Here is a 17,992-nt window from a genome sequence, read left to right as displayed (position 1 = left end):
CATAGGAGCCACAGAGTTTTCTTAGGCGAGTACTCTGCAAAGAGACAGCAGAAGTCTAATCCATTGACTTCTCATTCCACTCCCAAATGCTGGGTTTGGTTCTTCAGCACTTCTTTATTAGGTTTCCATAGTAAAAAAATACCAAGAATTTCATGCTTGCAGCAAGTAGCCTGCTCTATGCTGCATTGGTAAGAAGCGTCTCACACATTAGGAATCTTCTTATGTCTCTGATGGCTGGAAGAAGCAAGGAAAAGCCACAGGTACTCCATCAGCACCCATGCGTTCTCACTGACGCAGGGGACACGTACACCAAGTGCTGCCCTTGTAGCCAGGAGGGATGATGCTCAGCTAAGCTGTTCCCAATTGCTGCAGAAAAATCCATGCTCGATCACTGCATTTTGTCAGGTTAAGACTTATGTATCGTGAACTGCAAGCAAGCAGACTTTACTGTATCTACTTTGCTTGGAAGTCGGTGAGTCTTTAGTAAGGGAATCTCACAAACAATGTACAAACCACAGTGAAACATACTTTTCAAAGACAATGTTTTCTTATTTCCTTATCCCTGCACTATTCCTGCCCCTCAGCCTGGCCTCCACACACCCAGACAGAAAATATTTATTTCACTCTATTACAAATATTGCCACAATTAAGTCAATTTTTGCTTTTAAAAGAAAATCTCAAAAAAACAAACAAGTGGCATTAACTGCTACAAAATTTTATGAGGCTTTAAAAATATATTATGGAATCTTGTCACACTGAGTAATTTTTATTACAAGGGCAATTTTCTTTAATGAAAGTTGTTAGGTGAACTGGATGGATTCCAATGGCTGCGTCTACTCTGAGCAAAGTAATAACAGCCCAAACATATAAATGAGAGTAAGATTATCTGCAGATTAAAAACTAGGCTGGTAGCTTGCTAACAGACTTCGCAATAAACTTGATATAGGGTGTATACATTAACAGTACCAGTCAAGAACTACTGCTTGCTTTATTTTGAGCTGTAAATAAAACTGCGAAGATAGAGGAGAAGTATCACTAGCATGTCTGCTTAAGTCCCAAAGCTCTCCAAAGAAAGACTTTTTTTTCCTAGGTCAAATTCCTGTGGTGGCCTTACTACACTTCTTCCTCCTGGCCTCACCCTTGAAGCAGAGCTTCCCTCAGACACCATTAGCCTGGTGACTGACCACTTGCAGCATGGCAAGGACTTTCCAGGCTAGGAATTTCTTCCATCCAGCTGAGTTTTCATTCCAGCCGCTGCACGCCTGCCAATTGAACAGGCACCTAAGAAATGTTACCACTTCAAAACCAAACATACGCAGAAGCCAGAGGAGGACAGAGGAACCCAAGGATTTTTGTTTTTTTTACAGCTTAAAGAGGCAAATGCATGAGAAACAAGGCAACTTGGACATGGACCTGCAAGACTGGAACAGCTTAAATAGAACTGCAGTCGCAGGGTCCATGGGACTCAACTGTTACAGTCCAAGCAGAAGTCACCTCAGTACATCCCTTCACAGCAAACCATGCAGCCTGCCTCCACTCAGCAGTGTCTGGATCCTCCCTGTCTCTTTCACATCCCATGGGCTCAGCCGTGTTTGCTTGTGCAAAATCATCAGTAGGTTTGTAGCCTATTTTGAATTGATTTGGCTCCGACCAAAGTAATTTTCCCATAGAAGTCAGTGGAAGTGATACAGCAAGTCTCACGTTTCTAACGTTTTTAAATAATGTCTTGCCTGCATGCTTTAAGTTCAACGGCTGTTCCCCTCAAGAGCTGCTCTGCAGTACAAAGAAACCTCATTCCCTCCAGCTCAGTTTTGCAGACAGCAGCAGGCCACTGTAATCACAGCTCACAGATGAAGCCTGGCCTGGTTTGTGTCCTTTTCCCTCCCCCAAATCACACACCAAGACCTGAAGCACCTGCTTAGAGGTAACTGCATATGGGGTGGTTACTTTCCCCATAGACACCTACAAAACCCACTGCTACACGCAACCAGAGCGTACCTCCCTCACTAGGCAAACCGGATGCATGTGCTAGGCTGCTTCCCAGTAGGCTGGGTGAGTTAAAGTAGCAGCATCAGGCCTGCTGAGAACTTGAGAGCTTGTTTTGTTCTTAAGCAGGAGATGCTGCTTAAAAGATGTGGAGCTGCAGCTCATTCTCTCCTGAGATGCACAGATTGGTGGTGTTTTGAGGAAGTCACTGGGCTCTCTTAGAGCAGACTCATGTTGTACGGGCACTCGGGGACTCTCCAGAGCTCAAAGATTAAGACAACCTCCACCTCTGACTGCAGCGATTTGTGGGCAGCTGCAACTGAGAGGTGCTCAACACACGAATCCTTCAGAGTACAGAAAGCAAACAAGTTGAGCGTTTTGAATAATGTGGCCATCGCTCGGGCTTTTGAACTGTCAAGGTCATCAATTGATCCCAGGGGTGAAAAGACAACAGATTTTTTTGGTCCCATCCCATGAAACCTTTATTTTCACAGATGTTTGAACTCAAAGGAGCTGCAAGCAAACCCCTTACTTTCACTCAGGCAAACTGTCATCTGCAGAGGAGGATGGGATACGGCTTTTAGGATTCAACAGTTTGTTGGGCAATAACATGGTTGGCAGAAAGTCTTTTAATATATGTCCCTGTAACATCTCTGCAGTATTTGGTAGGGAAGGGAGTACCAACATTTGTGATCTTGGGATAGAAAAAAATGAACTCAGTTTAAGTACCAGTCAGGACTTGAAACTATGATACAGATTTATGTCCAGAGAAAGAATTAGGAGGGAAACATTTCCCCTGTCCTACTAGTGCAACGCTCCATGGTTCATATGTTACCACAGACCCTATCAGCTTTGGTTTCTGAATTTTACACTGTACAGCACATCTGCAATTCTACTGCCTTTGCTCGTATGAGTACCACCAACCCAATCCTGAATGAGCAGCACTGCAGAAATCAGAAACATTCACAGACACCTTCCCACGTTACTTAGATGCCACCAGTGAAACCGAAGCTCCCTCTGCCCTACAGTATCCCACCTCCTGCCGAGGTGCTTTCCTTCAGTTTACACACAGAAGGTTGAAGACATTGTGAACACGGGAGAGCCATTGCACTCTGGAAATTCAGGGAACTTTCCCCCTCCTGCTGAAGGGCACATGGCACGGGAGGAGAGCACTGGAGGATCTGCAGAATTCCATTTTAAGCAGATAGGGCTTGTTTCCCTTCCCTGCAGGTTATTTTGGCTAGTGTCCAACCACCAATACCCAAAGTGCAACTGTTCGTCTGGCATTTGTTTACAGGTTATCCCAGCCTCACACCCCTACCCTCCCACATACAGACATGCTTGTTTAAGATTACAAATGAATCCATTCATCTTTACTTAGATACTTGGCCCTAACGTGCTGTTTAACAATTTAAGAATGAATTATACTTCTCATGAATCTATCACAATGTGCAAGCCAGGCCTCCCTGAAATAGAAAGCTCTACATCATTGAAATTAACTTCTCTCCCTGTTTTGGTGCAGATGAGTAATCTTTTTAAATAGCAAAATGTGCTGTTATCCAAAGAGGCAGCACTTACACTAGTTTTAATTTTTTGTCAATGTTTTCACCCTCTGATCACTGAAGTTGGTTGGGAGGATAAACTGATTTAATAAATTGTACTATGAACACCAGTCCCAATAATAGGAAACTGATTAAGCTGATCACAGCCTTCCAAGCTGAATCTTCTTACAAACAAAGAAGGGATGGCCTGGGAAGGGAGAAAATTAGTGTATGTTGCTTCACTGATTACAGTTCTGTGGTAGACTCTTAAAGGGAAGGGGGCTCAGTTTCCACTGCCCATTCTGCATCAGTGTTGGGTCTCAGCATATCTTTACAAACAAAAACTGGGCGGGGAAAAAAGGGTTTCTGTGCATGGGACAATAGCTGAAAGTGTACCACCCCACTTGCTAATACAGCAATCATAACTGTTTATATTGTAACAAAGATTAAAAGAATTAGGATTCTGGAAATCTTACTGACTTTGTTTTCTTTCTCAATGTTTTAAAACCAAGCTTCCATTTTAGGTACAATAAAGGGCACAAAAGCGGAAGTGTGGGACCTAAGAAATAAGCCAGACTGCAAGTTGCTGGGTCAAAGACCACTTGTGCGAGCCTGTGCTGTGTGCTTCGATAAATTCAAGTGCATAAACTTCTGCTATCTTGCCTGTATTATCAATTACTTCCTGAATTTGCAAAGGGAACTTTCTCATAGCTTCCTCCACCCTGCAGCAGACGTGCAAACCCTGCTCAGTTATGGCTTCACAAGATAGTAGTACTGAACACAGAGACAAAGGTGTAATCTTAAAATGAGAAAATTCACATTTACTGGTATTAGCATATAAATACACCCAGACCCTAGGGAAAGTTTAGTAGGCTGCATTTCCAAGCAGGGAAATACACAGGGAATAATCATCTTAGCTACAGCATAACCTCTTAATCTCTCAGGAAAGTTTCATTTGTAAAGGAAGTCTAATTCCAACTGCTTCTTCCTGAGGGAATCCAGAAAAATCCATTTACTCATCCTTCCTTCATGCTGTAAGGATTAAGAACCTTTTGTTCATTAGGAATAGTGAAGCCAACCTATGGTGTATGCATCAGTTCTTCACTCCTGCATACTGACTCCCTCATCAACTCACAATATCAATTTTTCCTCCTGTGCCATAACCCATCTTTCCCAGAGGGAACAGTCATTCTAGTTTACTCTTCTCCCTTCCCATTTCATTAAATATGTATCAAGATTAAAGCACCCACTTAGGTTTTTTCCTCTTCTGTTGACTACATTTGATCTGAAGAGGTGATTTTCTGACTCTCAGTCATTTCCTTGTTGACTGCTTTTAACATCAGAGAGACTGGTTTGCTGACATACAAACCAGATAGCTGCAGGTTTTGGCCTATGTAGCCTTTGTAGCAGCTGAAACAGGAGCGAACTCCTTGCAGCACACTTAATATTCAGCTCAAGTTTGAGGTAGCCATGGTGACTAGCAGGAAGGGCATTAATGTCCCAAATACTGCCTTCAACCTGGAGAATCCATGCCCTCATCTTAAGGCCAAACAAGTGCTTCTGAATACCCAGTTGTTTAACCAAGGGAATGTCTGCACTCCTGCTCAATGCTAACACACTTCTAAACTGACAAACACTGCATGGGCAGGTGAAAACACTGAAAAACATTAAGACAAGCCACCATACCAATGGCATCACCGCTTCTAGCAGTCTGGGGCACCACACACTGGTTCAGGACCCTGCAAATTTATAGTCCACTTTCTGTACTAGAGTTAAAAATCGTGAGAGACCAGATTAGTCTTTAATTGCCTTTCATCTACATCATCGACTGCTTTCTGAGCACTGGAGAGACAAGGAAGGGTGCAAAAGCATTTCAGAAGTTTGCTCATCGGACAGAACAAACCCAATTGAACATGACTCTTCTGCAACCCGCAGGCTTCAGAACCAAGCGGGTGCACAGTGACTGAGTCAGAACAAGCTTCTGTGCTAGAGGGGTTAGCTGCATCTACATCTGGTGAGCATGTTAGTATACATTCACTGTTGATAGCGATGTACTGGATAGCATATCATGACATGAACCTAAAGTCTGTGACCAACAGCAAGAACAAAACTTGCCACCAGTTGGAGAGATCCAGGCAAATGAAGTGTTAAGACATTTCATGCTGAAACATTTTGGAACATATCAAAGCTGTAAGATTAAAGCCTTAGAAGTCACTGAGTTTTGCTGGGGAAAAAAAAAGCAAAAAAATAAAAAAAAAACCCAAAACAAACCAGTCCTCAGAGATTCAGCTTTGCCTTTATCAGCAGTATTCATGTACAAAGAACTTCTTGGCCTGAAAGTATTTGCTCTGTGCAAAACAACAAAAAAGGAAAGATTCCAGAAAGAGCACAAGAATTAACAGAAAATTCTACTCCAGACTTTTGTCTTGTTAGAGAATACGCCATTAGGTCCAAGATGTAACCCACTTGAAAGTTGCTTTGATTTGGTGGGAATGCATCTCTTTGGAGTCCAAAGGCTTTGATCTCAAGTGTCTAAGTGAGGAAGAACAACTATGAAGCCTAAAGTTAATAGCACAGACCTACAAAATTTTTGCTTTGGGGTTGCAGACAAACGGAATATTAGAAAACTAACAGATAATCCTTCATTCCTACAATAATATAGTAGGAATAACGTTAATAACCATGAATGACAAAGCAAAACCACGTTTGTCTTGTAGTCTGTATGTCAGAGAACAGAAAATGAAGTATTTGGCAAACGAACATTACCCATAGAGCTGCAGGAAAAAGAGAAACACATTTGACTTGTAGTAACAAACTTTGGCATGTCAAAAACATATTTTACAAATCACAATTTACTACTTTTTCCTAGACCTCTTTGGCACCAGTTCCTAATGCTCTTATTTACGTTATTGGCAAGAAATACAACTATTACAGTAAGTTACTGACATCTGCCAGAGAGGTCAGTAAATTTATTGAATCCTGAAGCGCAAATCAGGACTGTTCATAGCTGTGCTGATACCAAAACTAAAACATCTCATGGACAATATTGTTCTCACCTGACACATTCATTTTAGCTGGATGACTGAGGGGAGAGGGTAGTACCGACAGCTGAAGGTACCCTGCTTTTAAATCTTGAGCCTTGGCTTCCACCATTCAGCATGGTAAACTACCATGTTCCAATGAAGACATCAGCGCATACTTAGCTTATGGGTAATAGGCAACAGTGGTCCTCATGGCATTTATGAATAGATGCTATACTGAGCGAATGAGTGTGGCATTTCTTTACTAAGAAGATAACACTGCAATTAAAACTATGCAGAAAAGGAATGTGTTTTAGATTATCCACTTTTATTTTTAAATTGCAGGAGCATTACCTTCCAATCTTCTCAAAGTGGAGAAGTTTCCACCTTTATCAAAGTCCCTATGTAGGAACAGCGGCTTTGTCGATACCACCCAAAATGCATGCTTACATAGCAACAACTATGATTACCAATAATAGACATCATACATGAGTACTGGCAGGGGGTGTTTGAATCCCATTTCTAATTAACTTCTATAGAGAAGCAGCTGTAAAGCATTAAAATGCTGATTTGCACTGCAGCTGACAGATATCTAGATTTTTGACTCCTAGCAGGTGAGGACATGTACTTCAAGGTGAGGAGAATAAAATGAAAGCTGTTTTCCTGCAAGCTTCCACTAATAGAAGCTACATGCATAAGGTTTCTTAGCAGCAAGCAATGCAGTTAGATTTATTTAATGAGCTGTAATGGAAACTCTGCTCCTCAATTATTTATGTTTTTTAAACCTTAGTTTGCCAGACATCCTTCACTACACAATAATTAGTTTAGAAAGAGGTCATAGTGAACTGGACCTTTTTAAACCACCTCATCTCTTTTCTAGAAGAATCCTTCAGCCATAGCAACTGATCTTAAAGTAATAAATACAAGATGATGAAAAGTAAACTGGTTAGTTTATTTAGGCTGTCACAAAAAAAGCTGAAGTAAACAAATACAATGGGCCCTTAGGTCCCTTAAAACACTAGAAAATAAATTTTTAATAGTCTCCAGCCATTGCCTAATGAACAATGCAGCTTTTAGATATCCCTTTATGAAGGGTATACACAAGTACAGAAATGGTGTTTAAAGACACATTAAAAATGAACACTCAAAAAAGGAAAACAAAGTGAAACCTGTCCACATTTCACTATGGATCTAAAGCAAGCTCTGTCACTAAGAGTTGTCTAAAGTATCCCACGTCCACAAGCCTTGGCCAGAAATGGAGAATAACAAATTACTCTCTTTACGTAAACTAAAATTGGACATCTGTATCAGGTTTTATTTTATTGCTGCACTCCATTTGGTGCTCACTACGGAACAGAGTATTGGCAAGTTCACAAATTCAGTCCTACACCAGTATAAATGCTCTGCTGTTCTACCTGTAAGTCACACTAGAGTTTGGGTAACAAACATCACATCTAGACTGTGGGTCACAACCACTTAAATGATTTTGAAGCCTGTTTCACTTTGTAGTATTTGTGCCACTACCAGCATCAGTGATATTCACCATAGTCAACCCACTTTCTACTTGGAAAAGTGACATTGGTATTGGCTTCCATCAGAAGCATTTTAAAAGTGAAAGTCTTATAACTTGGCCGTAGCCTGAGAACTGCTCACTGTGACTTTATGCATGTGGTAGTGTCAAACCACAAGACAAATGACCAGGCCCACCAACTGAGCATCATCAAGAGCCTGAGATTTGATGAGATACAGATATCAAAATGAGTATGTTTCATGACAGAGGGAAATAAAGATTGTGTTTATTTTCTCAGACTTCTAAGTCTCTCCACCTATAAGAACCAACTTTCTCCCACTTACCCAAGAGGAGGTCTTGCTGACAGTTATTTCAAAGCTGTCATTTGCGAGAGTCTAAACAGACCTGAGATAGCCCACAATGAATTCTAACATCAAACTCTTTATTCTGTGACTTAATTTACAAAAATAATATTTTTATCCGTTTGAGACAATAGTTGTCACCACTTCTGCAGGAGACCTTGAAAGCAACATTTAAGAAAAGGTTGTGAAAAAGCATAGTTGCCTAAGAAAAGCTTGGCTTTTTCTTTTTTTAAATACATTAAGGTGAAATGCTTTAAAAGAATCATATTCAAAATTCAGTAAGAAAGACTGTCACCACTTTGTCCTAAGCACAGTCACTCCATATTCAGAGATGTACTAACCACATGCACTTTAGCACATTCAAGAGAAAAAAAAAAAAAAAGACTTTTACAATGCATGTGCCTAAAGATGAAAAGATAATCTCTTTAGCTGCATAAATCCTTTACTGTTCCATTTAAAGATCAAAAAGAATTCAAGTATTAAACCCTTTTCTATTTCAGATACTAAGAACATGATTTTTTTCAATTAAGTCCTGGCAGATGTGGTTAATGGAACAGAGTTGTATTTGCTACATACCTGATGCTGTACCAAGTGACACATTAATTACCCCATGCCTTCTCCCTTCAGTACACTACTTAGTGACTTCTGCCCTTCACACCAAATTATGCTGCTTGTGGATCAGCCAGGTAACCTTACCCACATTTGTTTTTCCATTCAGATTGTCCCATATGGCTACCTCCAGAATTACTTGTGCTGCAATATAAAGAGAGATTTTAAAAGTCACCAGGATTTATCGTTAAAGGGGAAAAAGGGGATTTGGCTGTGGCTCCCTCTGACACTCAGTGAATGGATGGGTTCCGAGACTCCCCTGCCGGTAAACTTTCAAGCAAGCTACAGGACAGTGTGGAGAGAGCACAACGGTGCAAAGCAAAGGAATATGACTGGCCCTACACGAGGGGAGGGGGCAAACGAAGGGGAAAATGTTGGTCAAAACCAAGGGCTGAGATGACACTGCTTGGGGAAAACACTCCTTGGACTCCTTTACTAAAAAGCCTAAAAGCCTCTTGCTGCCTTTCAAAGATGAGCAGCGGCCATGCGCCAGAGTCTGGCCTCACAATGATTTGCTGTCTCCCAAACGTCAAAGAGCAGCTCGAATTCTTATTGCACTAAGTCCTGCTGAAAACACACAACCAAGAAAAAAGGGAGTAGAAGTGGGGAAAGAATAAGAAAAATTTAAAAATGGTTGAACAAATACATATTTTCAGGACTCTTAAATAGGTATAATTTTCACAAATTAAAATAAGGCTCAAGGAAACAGGGTAGTCTTGAAGAAAGATGAAGCTGAAATCCGGAACCTCCCTAACAACCCCCCAGGGGAAAATGAGATCCCATACACCTTGCTTATAACAAAATTTTCTCCTCAAAATCAAATATAGCCAAATATGCATGCCTCTTGAATAACCACATCCTAAAATATACTGTGTTTAACCTAAAAGCCAGAAGGTTGACTTTGCAAATGTCATTGTCATATTGGGTTAAATATATTCAAGTACTTCAGCTGGAACTGTTACAGCCTCCCAGTCACAGGTGCAGATTTTGACTGGTTACTGTAAGAAGGACGTTAAGTCTTCATGTATTGCCACTGTACAGACATACAATGCCGTAAGGCAGACAGCCCAGCTGGGTTAACACTTCCAGAACAGTCCTGATGTTTGGAGACTGCAGTATTTTCAGTGCTGCCACAACTTCATTACTGCATCAGCATAGTGCTTTGCACATAACGCATGCTTTAGAGATGACTGATGCGGCAGTTTGCATTCTTCAACAAGGGACAACACTTGTTCTAAAACACTGTCTTTTATACAAAAGTAGTCTTAAAATGAGTAAGAACAGGCTGTCAGTCAATATGCAAATAACTGAATGCTGAAATGTGACTTTTATACAAAATTTAAGCACTTCGCCACAGTCACTGATTTCTGTCAAGCTAAGCCATAAAATAAGATATACCCAAAGTACTTCTGAACCACCTGTGTGGCGTGTACATTTTCCTCTCTGCACATAGTTAGCCCCAAGTACATGGCAAGATGTTTCTTTTAAATGACATCCAGCAATTAAGTCACAGCCTTCTAGCACACAGTAAGTTTATAATGTCTTGAATAATTTAAAATAATCGATTGCTGCAAAGGGTGAAAAGGTAAAAACCCTACCACATTTTACATTAAAGGAAGGGCTGAAAAATACATGACACCAGTTTGTTCCAGATAAACACACAAATGCAAAAAAATTAGTCTAAGTTTTAGAGGTATTAAGTGTTCCCTAGATAGTTATACCTTTTGGTGACTTGACAAGGGAACGAGGGCATCGGGGCATACAGGATGCTTGCGCAGCCCATTTTATTAGGTCTACTCTTCCGATATGTTTGGATTCCCTCATTAAGTTTTTCTTGCCTATAAAAGGCATCTTGACTATCAACACTGCCTCCCCTTAACATCCTGGTGGACAAACTGATGAAATCTGGGCTAGATAAGCAGACAGTGAGGTGGATAGAAAACGAGCTGAGCTCCAAGGGTTGTAAGCAGCAGCACAAAGCAGAGCTGGAGGCCTGGACTGTCACTAGCTGTGCACCCCAGGGCCCAACCAGTATCAGGGCTAATACCATCGCACGTCTTCACTCAAGACCTGGACGATGGGACAGAGTGCACCCTCAGAAGGTTTGTGGACGATAGGAGCCTGGGAGGCATGGCTGACGTGCCACTCGGAGGGACTTTGACAGGTGAGAGAAATGGGCCAACAGGAACCTGGTGAAGTTCAAAGGGAAATGCAAATTCCTGCCCCTGGGGAGCAGTAACCCCATGCACCTGTACTGACTGGGGATCCAGCAGCTGGAAAGGAGCTTTGCAAAAGAGGACCTGGGAGTCCTTGGGCACAAACTGAAGTACAGGAAATACTGCTTAAACATAAGATTTTTTTTTTTTTTTTAAACTAAGGTTCCCCAGAGACATTATGGAGTTTTGATCCTTGGTGATTTTCAAAACTTGAGTGAATAAGATCGAGAAACCTGCTGTAGCTGAGCACAAGGGTTGGGTTACATCATCTCCAGACATCCTTTCCAACCTCAGCTATTTGTGATTCTGTACGTGTTCCAGTCCAGCCTCCACCTGAAAGAGATCTCTTCTCCAAAACAGACAGAAGAGAGTTTGACTTCTGCCTTGCACCCAGTACCCAGCAGTAGTATATACTTGATGTTCCACTGCTGTACAGAGCTACCAAATATGTATCGGGTGAAAAGCAAAGAACATTTAGACAAGTGTCCTGCAAAGAAAAAATGTGCCATCCTCTGCCCTCTGTTCCTTCGGCTTAAGACTGTTCATTTGTCTAGCGAGAGACAGAGGACAGCTTTACATTTGTTCACGCAAACTTAGAGATAGCTTATACAGCAGAGGTGTCCACAAGCTACAAGAATTAGATGGAGACCAACAATCCCTTTTGTACAAGGCAGACACTAGAGGTGAATGGCTCGATTTCTCACAGCCAGATTCAGATTTTAGGTCTAAGGACTGAAGCAGACCCTGAAGAATCGTGAACTGCCTGCCTGTTATTTGTTGCCTGCTATCAGTAATAAAATGCCATCAGAGCCAACACAAAAACCTGCCGTTTTACAAACTGACCTGCATTTCAACTTCTCTTCCCCTCCTCCCATTTCTATGATATAATGGAACCCACTTACCACTCAGCAGCATTGTAATTAAACAATCAAAAAGCAAACAAATTTCACATCTGACAGTCCCCAGGAGAAAACTGATATACATGAAAAAAGCATTTTAGTTTACTTAGGGCCATTCTGGTAACAACAAGCTCAGAGGGATATAATTAGTACCCTGCAAGCCAGCATATGAAAAGGCTTAATTTAACTGAGTTCAGAACTAAAGAATAGCTACAGAAATTAAAAGTGAAGCCACAAATCCACACAGGACTGCCACAGCTAAGCGTTTTTATGATCAGGAATTCTAAAATCGTAATTCACATGTACCGCACTCTGATTTCCACTTATCCAGAAGGGTAGGCATTATTTTGGACCACCCTGAAACAGCTGAGGTTAATCCGAGGAGGTCAGTCTGTGGGTCTTTAGGAGTTCTCAGCAGCATCCAGGAAGAGGCACACAGCACTGGGCAGGTTAATTCTTATTCTCCAAGTCTGCTGAACGGGTGCCTCCCTCTTCAATATAGCCTATATTCTTCTGCACATTAAATCTATACAATTGTTTTGAAATGCTTACAGTCAAGAGAAGAAAGTCCTTATATCACAGACATCCCAACTAAGTTTGTGGGGAAAAAAGGATAAGCTCTCATACTCTTACTTGGAATGCTACATTGATATTAGTGACTACTATTAGAGAAAGTAGAAAATAGCCCCACAATATTTACTCTGTTGTGACCAATGGCACATGCTGGAAAGCAGCTTCTTTTAAGCTAACTCAACCTAACAAGGGAATCCCTGCAAAGAAAGATTCAAGTGCTGGCAAAGACAGCTGCTGGAGGTGACAACATGGACCACAGCTCAAGGCAAACTGGATGCTACCACTGTATTAGATTGACCCCACCGACAGCTAGCCTTTCCCAGAGAGCTGTGGCTGACGTGGAATTCAGCACTAAATTTATTTGAAGTAAGGCTAGATTTTGATCATTTGCATTATATTACAGGCATGCAAAAAAAATTCCAGACAGCAAGATGTTCCAGCACATTTCAATTTTTCAAATACAAAGCAAAGGAAACATTTCAAAAACATGACTTGTAAAGCTTTTGCTGCTTGCTGTTAAGTTTTGCTGTCATCAGGACAGCCTTTTTTGGTTGAAAAATGTTTATTGCTAAAGGTCACAGAATTGTCTCTCAAACAAATTAAGAAACAAATGGCTGTCGACACTTCCAGATGATGATTCATCTGTCCAAGAGCTCCAATAATGCAAAGCAACACAGCTGCCTCTCAGGTTATGCTGCAGACCACAGCAGCCACCAACTAACCCAGAAATCTGTCTTCACTCTCCTATCACTTTGTTAGCCAACTTCTTAACCCTCTTCGTAGTCACACCAAAACACTGATGTGTGCAGTAGCCAGGTTTCCATACTGACTACTTCTATTACTAGCAAAGTCCTCTTTATTTCATGTGAAGCAAAGATTCTCTGTGTACGAGACACACAGATGAAAGAGGCTGATGGACTGGCACTAACATCACCACCTACAGAAACCAGTGCAATAGCAGAGCGAGAGCGCAACGCTAACAGAACCTCAAGGGCAGCTCGGCAAAGCCCAGTATGTTCAACCCCAGCACAGGTCAGTACACAAGAAATGCTAGCAAGAGGGATATAGTCTCCTTGCCAGGGAAAGCCAAGTTCTTGAAGGTTAGTCTTTTTAAAGAGTTATTAAAGTGCTAGAGGTCTGTTTAGACAGCCCTCAAGTGAAAGGCCATCATGAGGTACAGCAGAGTATATCTGATATTTTATCTTGTCAGGGTAACCTCTCGATAAAAAAAATTAATAATAGATTTTTATTGAGCGATTATCCTTTTCATCTTTTGCTTTTCACTGGAGTTTATGATGACTATTTACTCATCTCTTCAGGGAAGAAGCTGACATTTACTGTTCATACTATGCCTCTCTGATCTCAAATGTGGCCTCTACTATCGCTACATCCAACAGTGATTCTATAATTTTAGAAGAAAGATGCTGTTACAAATTTGTGGGACTAGCATTTGAAACAGAAGCACAGCATTCCACCTTGCAGACAATGCAGAGGACTAATCTTTTATGATTTTCAAAGAAAATCAAGAAATCGCTCCTCATTCTCTTTACTGCTCACTGGTTCTGTGGCACAGCGGTGTTGATCATCAGCTCGGACACAGGGTTTTTATCAACTACCCAGTTTAATAATGAGAAACAGATAACTGGAGCAGTGGCCTAACAGTACAAATCCAAGAATGTGCCCTTTTCAAACATACAACATGCAAAGTAAAAGTTTTCCTGGAGCCTCCACTCCTTCCTGCAGTTCAGTTTGATGCGTTAAATTATCAGTTCTCAGGTATTGGGTTGAAGTGATTTTGTTTTGTTTTTTTTTTAAATACATACAATGGATAAATTAAAACCAGAAATTTGTAACCAGCAGCCTTTCAAGTCAAGATCATGTGTTTAGGACTTAACAGCCTCCTGAAGACTAAGGATCTATTTAAACTCAGGGAGGTATGTGGAAGCCACCCCCAGTGTGGTTAAGGAAGAATGCTGACTGCTGGAAAAGGAGCAGCAGCCAGCAGGAAACGTTACAGTGCAGACACAGAACTGACAGCAGTGAAGGAAAAATGTTTCATCTTAACCAGTAATTGTCCCAACATGCATAGATCAACTGAGCTAGCAGGAAACCACTGTTTTTTAACAAAGAAAAAAAAAAAAAAAGGGTTTTATTAGCACTCTCTTTGCCTGTGTGTCGTTCTCTTCCCTTGACAATTTAGCTCACTGTCCAACACCAGTAGTCTTTTATATCCATCTATAAATAGATGCTGCACACAAATTAATCTCAGCTACTTCTTGCAACCTCTGTATGAAAGATGGATGACTGACAGAGAAAAGCTTGCATCTTATCAGAGGCAGGTGGAACAGAGCAAGAGCGAGCTGGACGAACAGCACGTGTACAGACTGACAAGGAGCAGGGGTAGGAGAGCCAGGAGTGTTCTCTTTCGCCTGGTCAGAAGGGCACATCTAGAGAACAAGGAAAATAGAGCCACAGGAAACCAGATTTCATTACTTCCACTTCTCTAAAAAGAAACTCGTTTGTACAATTCAGCTGTGGTTACAGCATGAGCTTGCCTAATTTGCTTCTAGACTGAGTAGCAATAAAAAGACCTTGTTGGAAGGGTGGGGGTTTTTTTTCTCTCCCCAGCTTAGTATGAAAATCCTCTAAAGAAATACTTATTTCATGTAACATTGATTTGTTCAAACCAGCATGCCTTGCTTGCAAACTAATTAGAAACACACTTTAGAACAAATACTATAGCTGCTGGATAGAGCTTATTTGAAAGTCAGTATAGGTCAGAACACTAAATACTCATGAGCTTGTTTCCAAGCTCATTTTAGGAGCTTCCTACTTGTCAAATTTTTGGAGGTGTATCCTTTAGTATCCATGTAGAGAGCTCTTTTCCCCCAGTTGAGTAATTTCAGTGGCAGGACTCTTGAACTCTGCAGCTGATAAAGCTAAATAGTCCTAGTAATTTTAAAGGAGAAAATAGAGTTGCTGGATCTGTTCATAACACTTTAAAGTCACTGTACCCTCTTCAACACAGGAGAACACCAGCTACTTCAGAGGACTTCCCATGTGATCTTTCTAGCTATGCAATGTCTACATGACAGAGGCATTCACTCCTCCTTCACTTGACTGCCTTTTCCACCATAGCAAGGGTGCAAACTACAAGACAAAGTAAACTCTAGCTTAATTTATGTCACGTAGCATTTAAATGGTTCAGAGAGAAAGATCCCTTGCCTTTCTGCTACAGAAAAGTAAATTCAGCAACTACATCTACACATTGCTGCTGCAATTACAAGTTATTGTTCCATTTGTGGTGATGCATTATGCCAGTGACTACATGTCTTTGCATGTAGCACTTAAACCTAATCCCAAATGACTACTCCTGGCAATGCAGTACAAAATAAAGAGTGTAGTTGCAAGCAAGTCAGCAAGCGAGAGCAGTCAAAGTTTTGGATGTTGCAAATTTACTTTTCAGGAGCACAACATTCAGGAGAAAAGTAAGCTAAATCATAGGCAGTCCCAGGTGGAAACCTTTTATCAAGGCTTCTTTTACCATTTTCTGTGTCTAGAAAAAAAAAATGCAGAATGTGAAGAGTGAGCTATTCTCCCCACTCCCTTTTTTTTTTTTTTTAATTCCAAGCATCAAACATTTAACCCTGGGGTTAAATGTTAAGGGCTACACAGGCCCTTAGCAGAATATTAAAACCAGCTTCCCTGTTTATTCACATTGTCCAAAACGCAGGGCAGCCCATGCCATCAGCAGCTAAACCAGCACAAACTGAATACGGAACGTGAGATTTTTGCTAGACTTTTGGTCTTTCAAATGTACTGGAGCAAGGTTCACCTGAACTCTGCTCTTGGCAAGTAAAAAAACCTCAAGTCATTATACAGGTATTTGCAAGTTCATTGATCCCTTAGGTAAGTAAGCATAGGTAGGTAAACATAGGTGGAGATGTTACATACGAATTATCATACCTCTGTCACTGAAGTCATCCACCAGCACTATCTCTGCTATCAGCTCAGGAGGGGAGCGGTTTAGGACACTGTGCACTGTCCGGAGGAGAGAGGACCATCCTTCATTGTGGAATGGTATTATCACGCTAGTGTTCGGAAGCTTCTCCAGGTACAGCTTATTCTTGCAGCTGGACACAGATAGAGTAAGTCAAAAGGCGGTGCCAAAAACCACCAGCATTTCCATATTAATTACCATCAAGTAACTTAGTTTATTTTTTACTCCTCAAATTGATGCAAAGTGCCTGAAAAAACCCCACCAACTTTCAGGCTTTATCAAGCCAGTGTTGACCTGATCTAGTCTACCTGGCAAAAAAAAAAAAAAAAAATTCCATATGAAGTGGGGACTGTGACACTTAGAAACACAGAAAGTCAGAGGGATCTATTAGGTGCTGAGGCTGCTTTTAAAGGAAACTCTGGTTATAGCTTAACATACAAAAGTCTCTAAGATACTTGTTTTCCCCGTCCTTATACTCAAATATCACTGGGAAGAGGAATTTCTACAAAGTTGTTGCAGAAGTTGAATGTATCTCTTCTAGGCATTATCAGTACATTGGTTTAGCTCACTTATTCCCAGTTTTCAGAGAAGCAAACCACTCTAATCACATGTATAACTGTCATCCAAATTTTTCAAACAAAATGTGCAGGAAGTAAGGATTTTGTGTGACAGCACCTTCCCTAAACAGTCCCAGAATTTCAAGACATGGTGAACAATACACAGAAGAGACAGGATAATTGCACAGTAAGAACTGCTCAATAAGGAAACCCACCTCTCTCAGTAATAGATCAACCTCCAACCTCTACCAAAGGCTTCCTTTGTCATGCTGGACATTTGTTCAAATCATACTTTTCCTAAAGAATCAGTCTTGTCTTCCCCATTTTTCAGCAGGTCTATTTTGACACCTGGGATCAGTTCTGCAGACAGAAGTGAAGAAGGCTGGGCTTTGAACACAAAGCACTGCAGAACTTGGATAACGCTGGAGAGTCAGGCCTGCAGAGACCCCATATGGACCCCTTGAATTTGGGGGTATTTCCCCACAGCATTAATCTTCCTGATTTTGAAATAGCGGTAACACCCTCTTGCCTTGTAGGGGTGTTTTCAAGGTAGCTTCATGAAGAAAATTCAAACTGCAGCAGTAAGTGCAGTGTTTATTTTCCTGCAGGTGTGGTCCTAAGTGGAGTTTGAACCGTGTTAAACAGGCCATGCAGCAAACAACTGTAGTTCAAATAATAACTACGATTATTAATAACCCAGTAGCTGTTGTCTCGGGGAC

General features: G+C 41.1%; 1 protein-coding gene across 4 annotated transcripts in view; it reads right to left on the bottom strand.

Moving 5' to 3' along the window:
• Nucleotides 1–17,992, bottom strand: part of GALNT10 (polypeptide N-acetylgalactosaminyltransferase 10) — an 86,747-nt gene that overhangs the window by 21,037 nt on the left and 47,718 nt on the right. For all 4 annotated transcript variants that reach the window (XM_075715106.1, XM_075715107.1, XM_075715108.1 and 1 more), the window contains one exon: nt 16,683–16,849. In XM_075715106.1, the coding sequence (XP_075571221.1) occupies nt 16,683–16,849 (167 nt within the window). The remainder of the gene's footprint in view (nt 1–16,682; nt 16,850–17,992) is intronic.

The sequence above is a fragment of the Pelecanus crispus genome, chromosome 8, assembly GCF_030463565.1.
Source record: "Pelecanus crispus isolate bPelCri1 chromosome 8, bPelCri1.pri, whole genome shotgun sequence".
Lineage (NCBI taxonomy): Eukaryota > Metazoa > Chordata > Aves > Pelecaniformes > Pelecanidae > Pelecanus > Pelecanus crispus.
The sequence above is the reverse complement of the archived record's forward strand: the minus strand, read 5'-3'. Positions and strand labels throughout refer to the sequence as shown.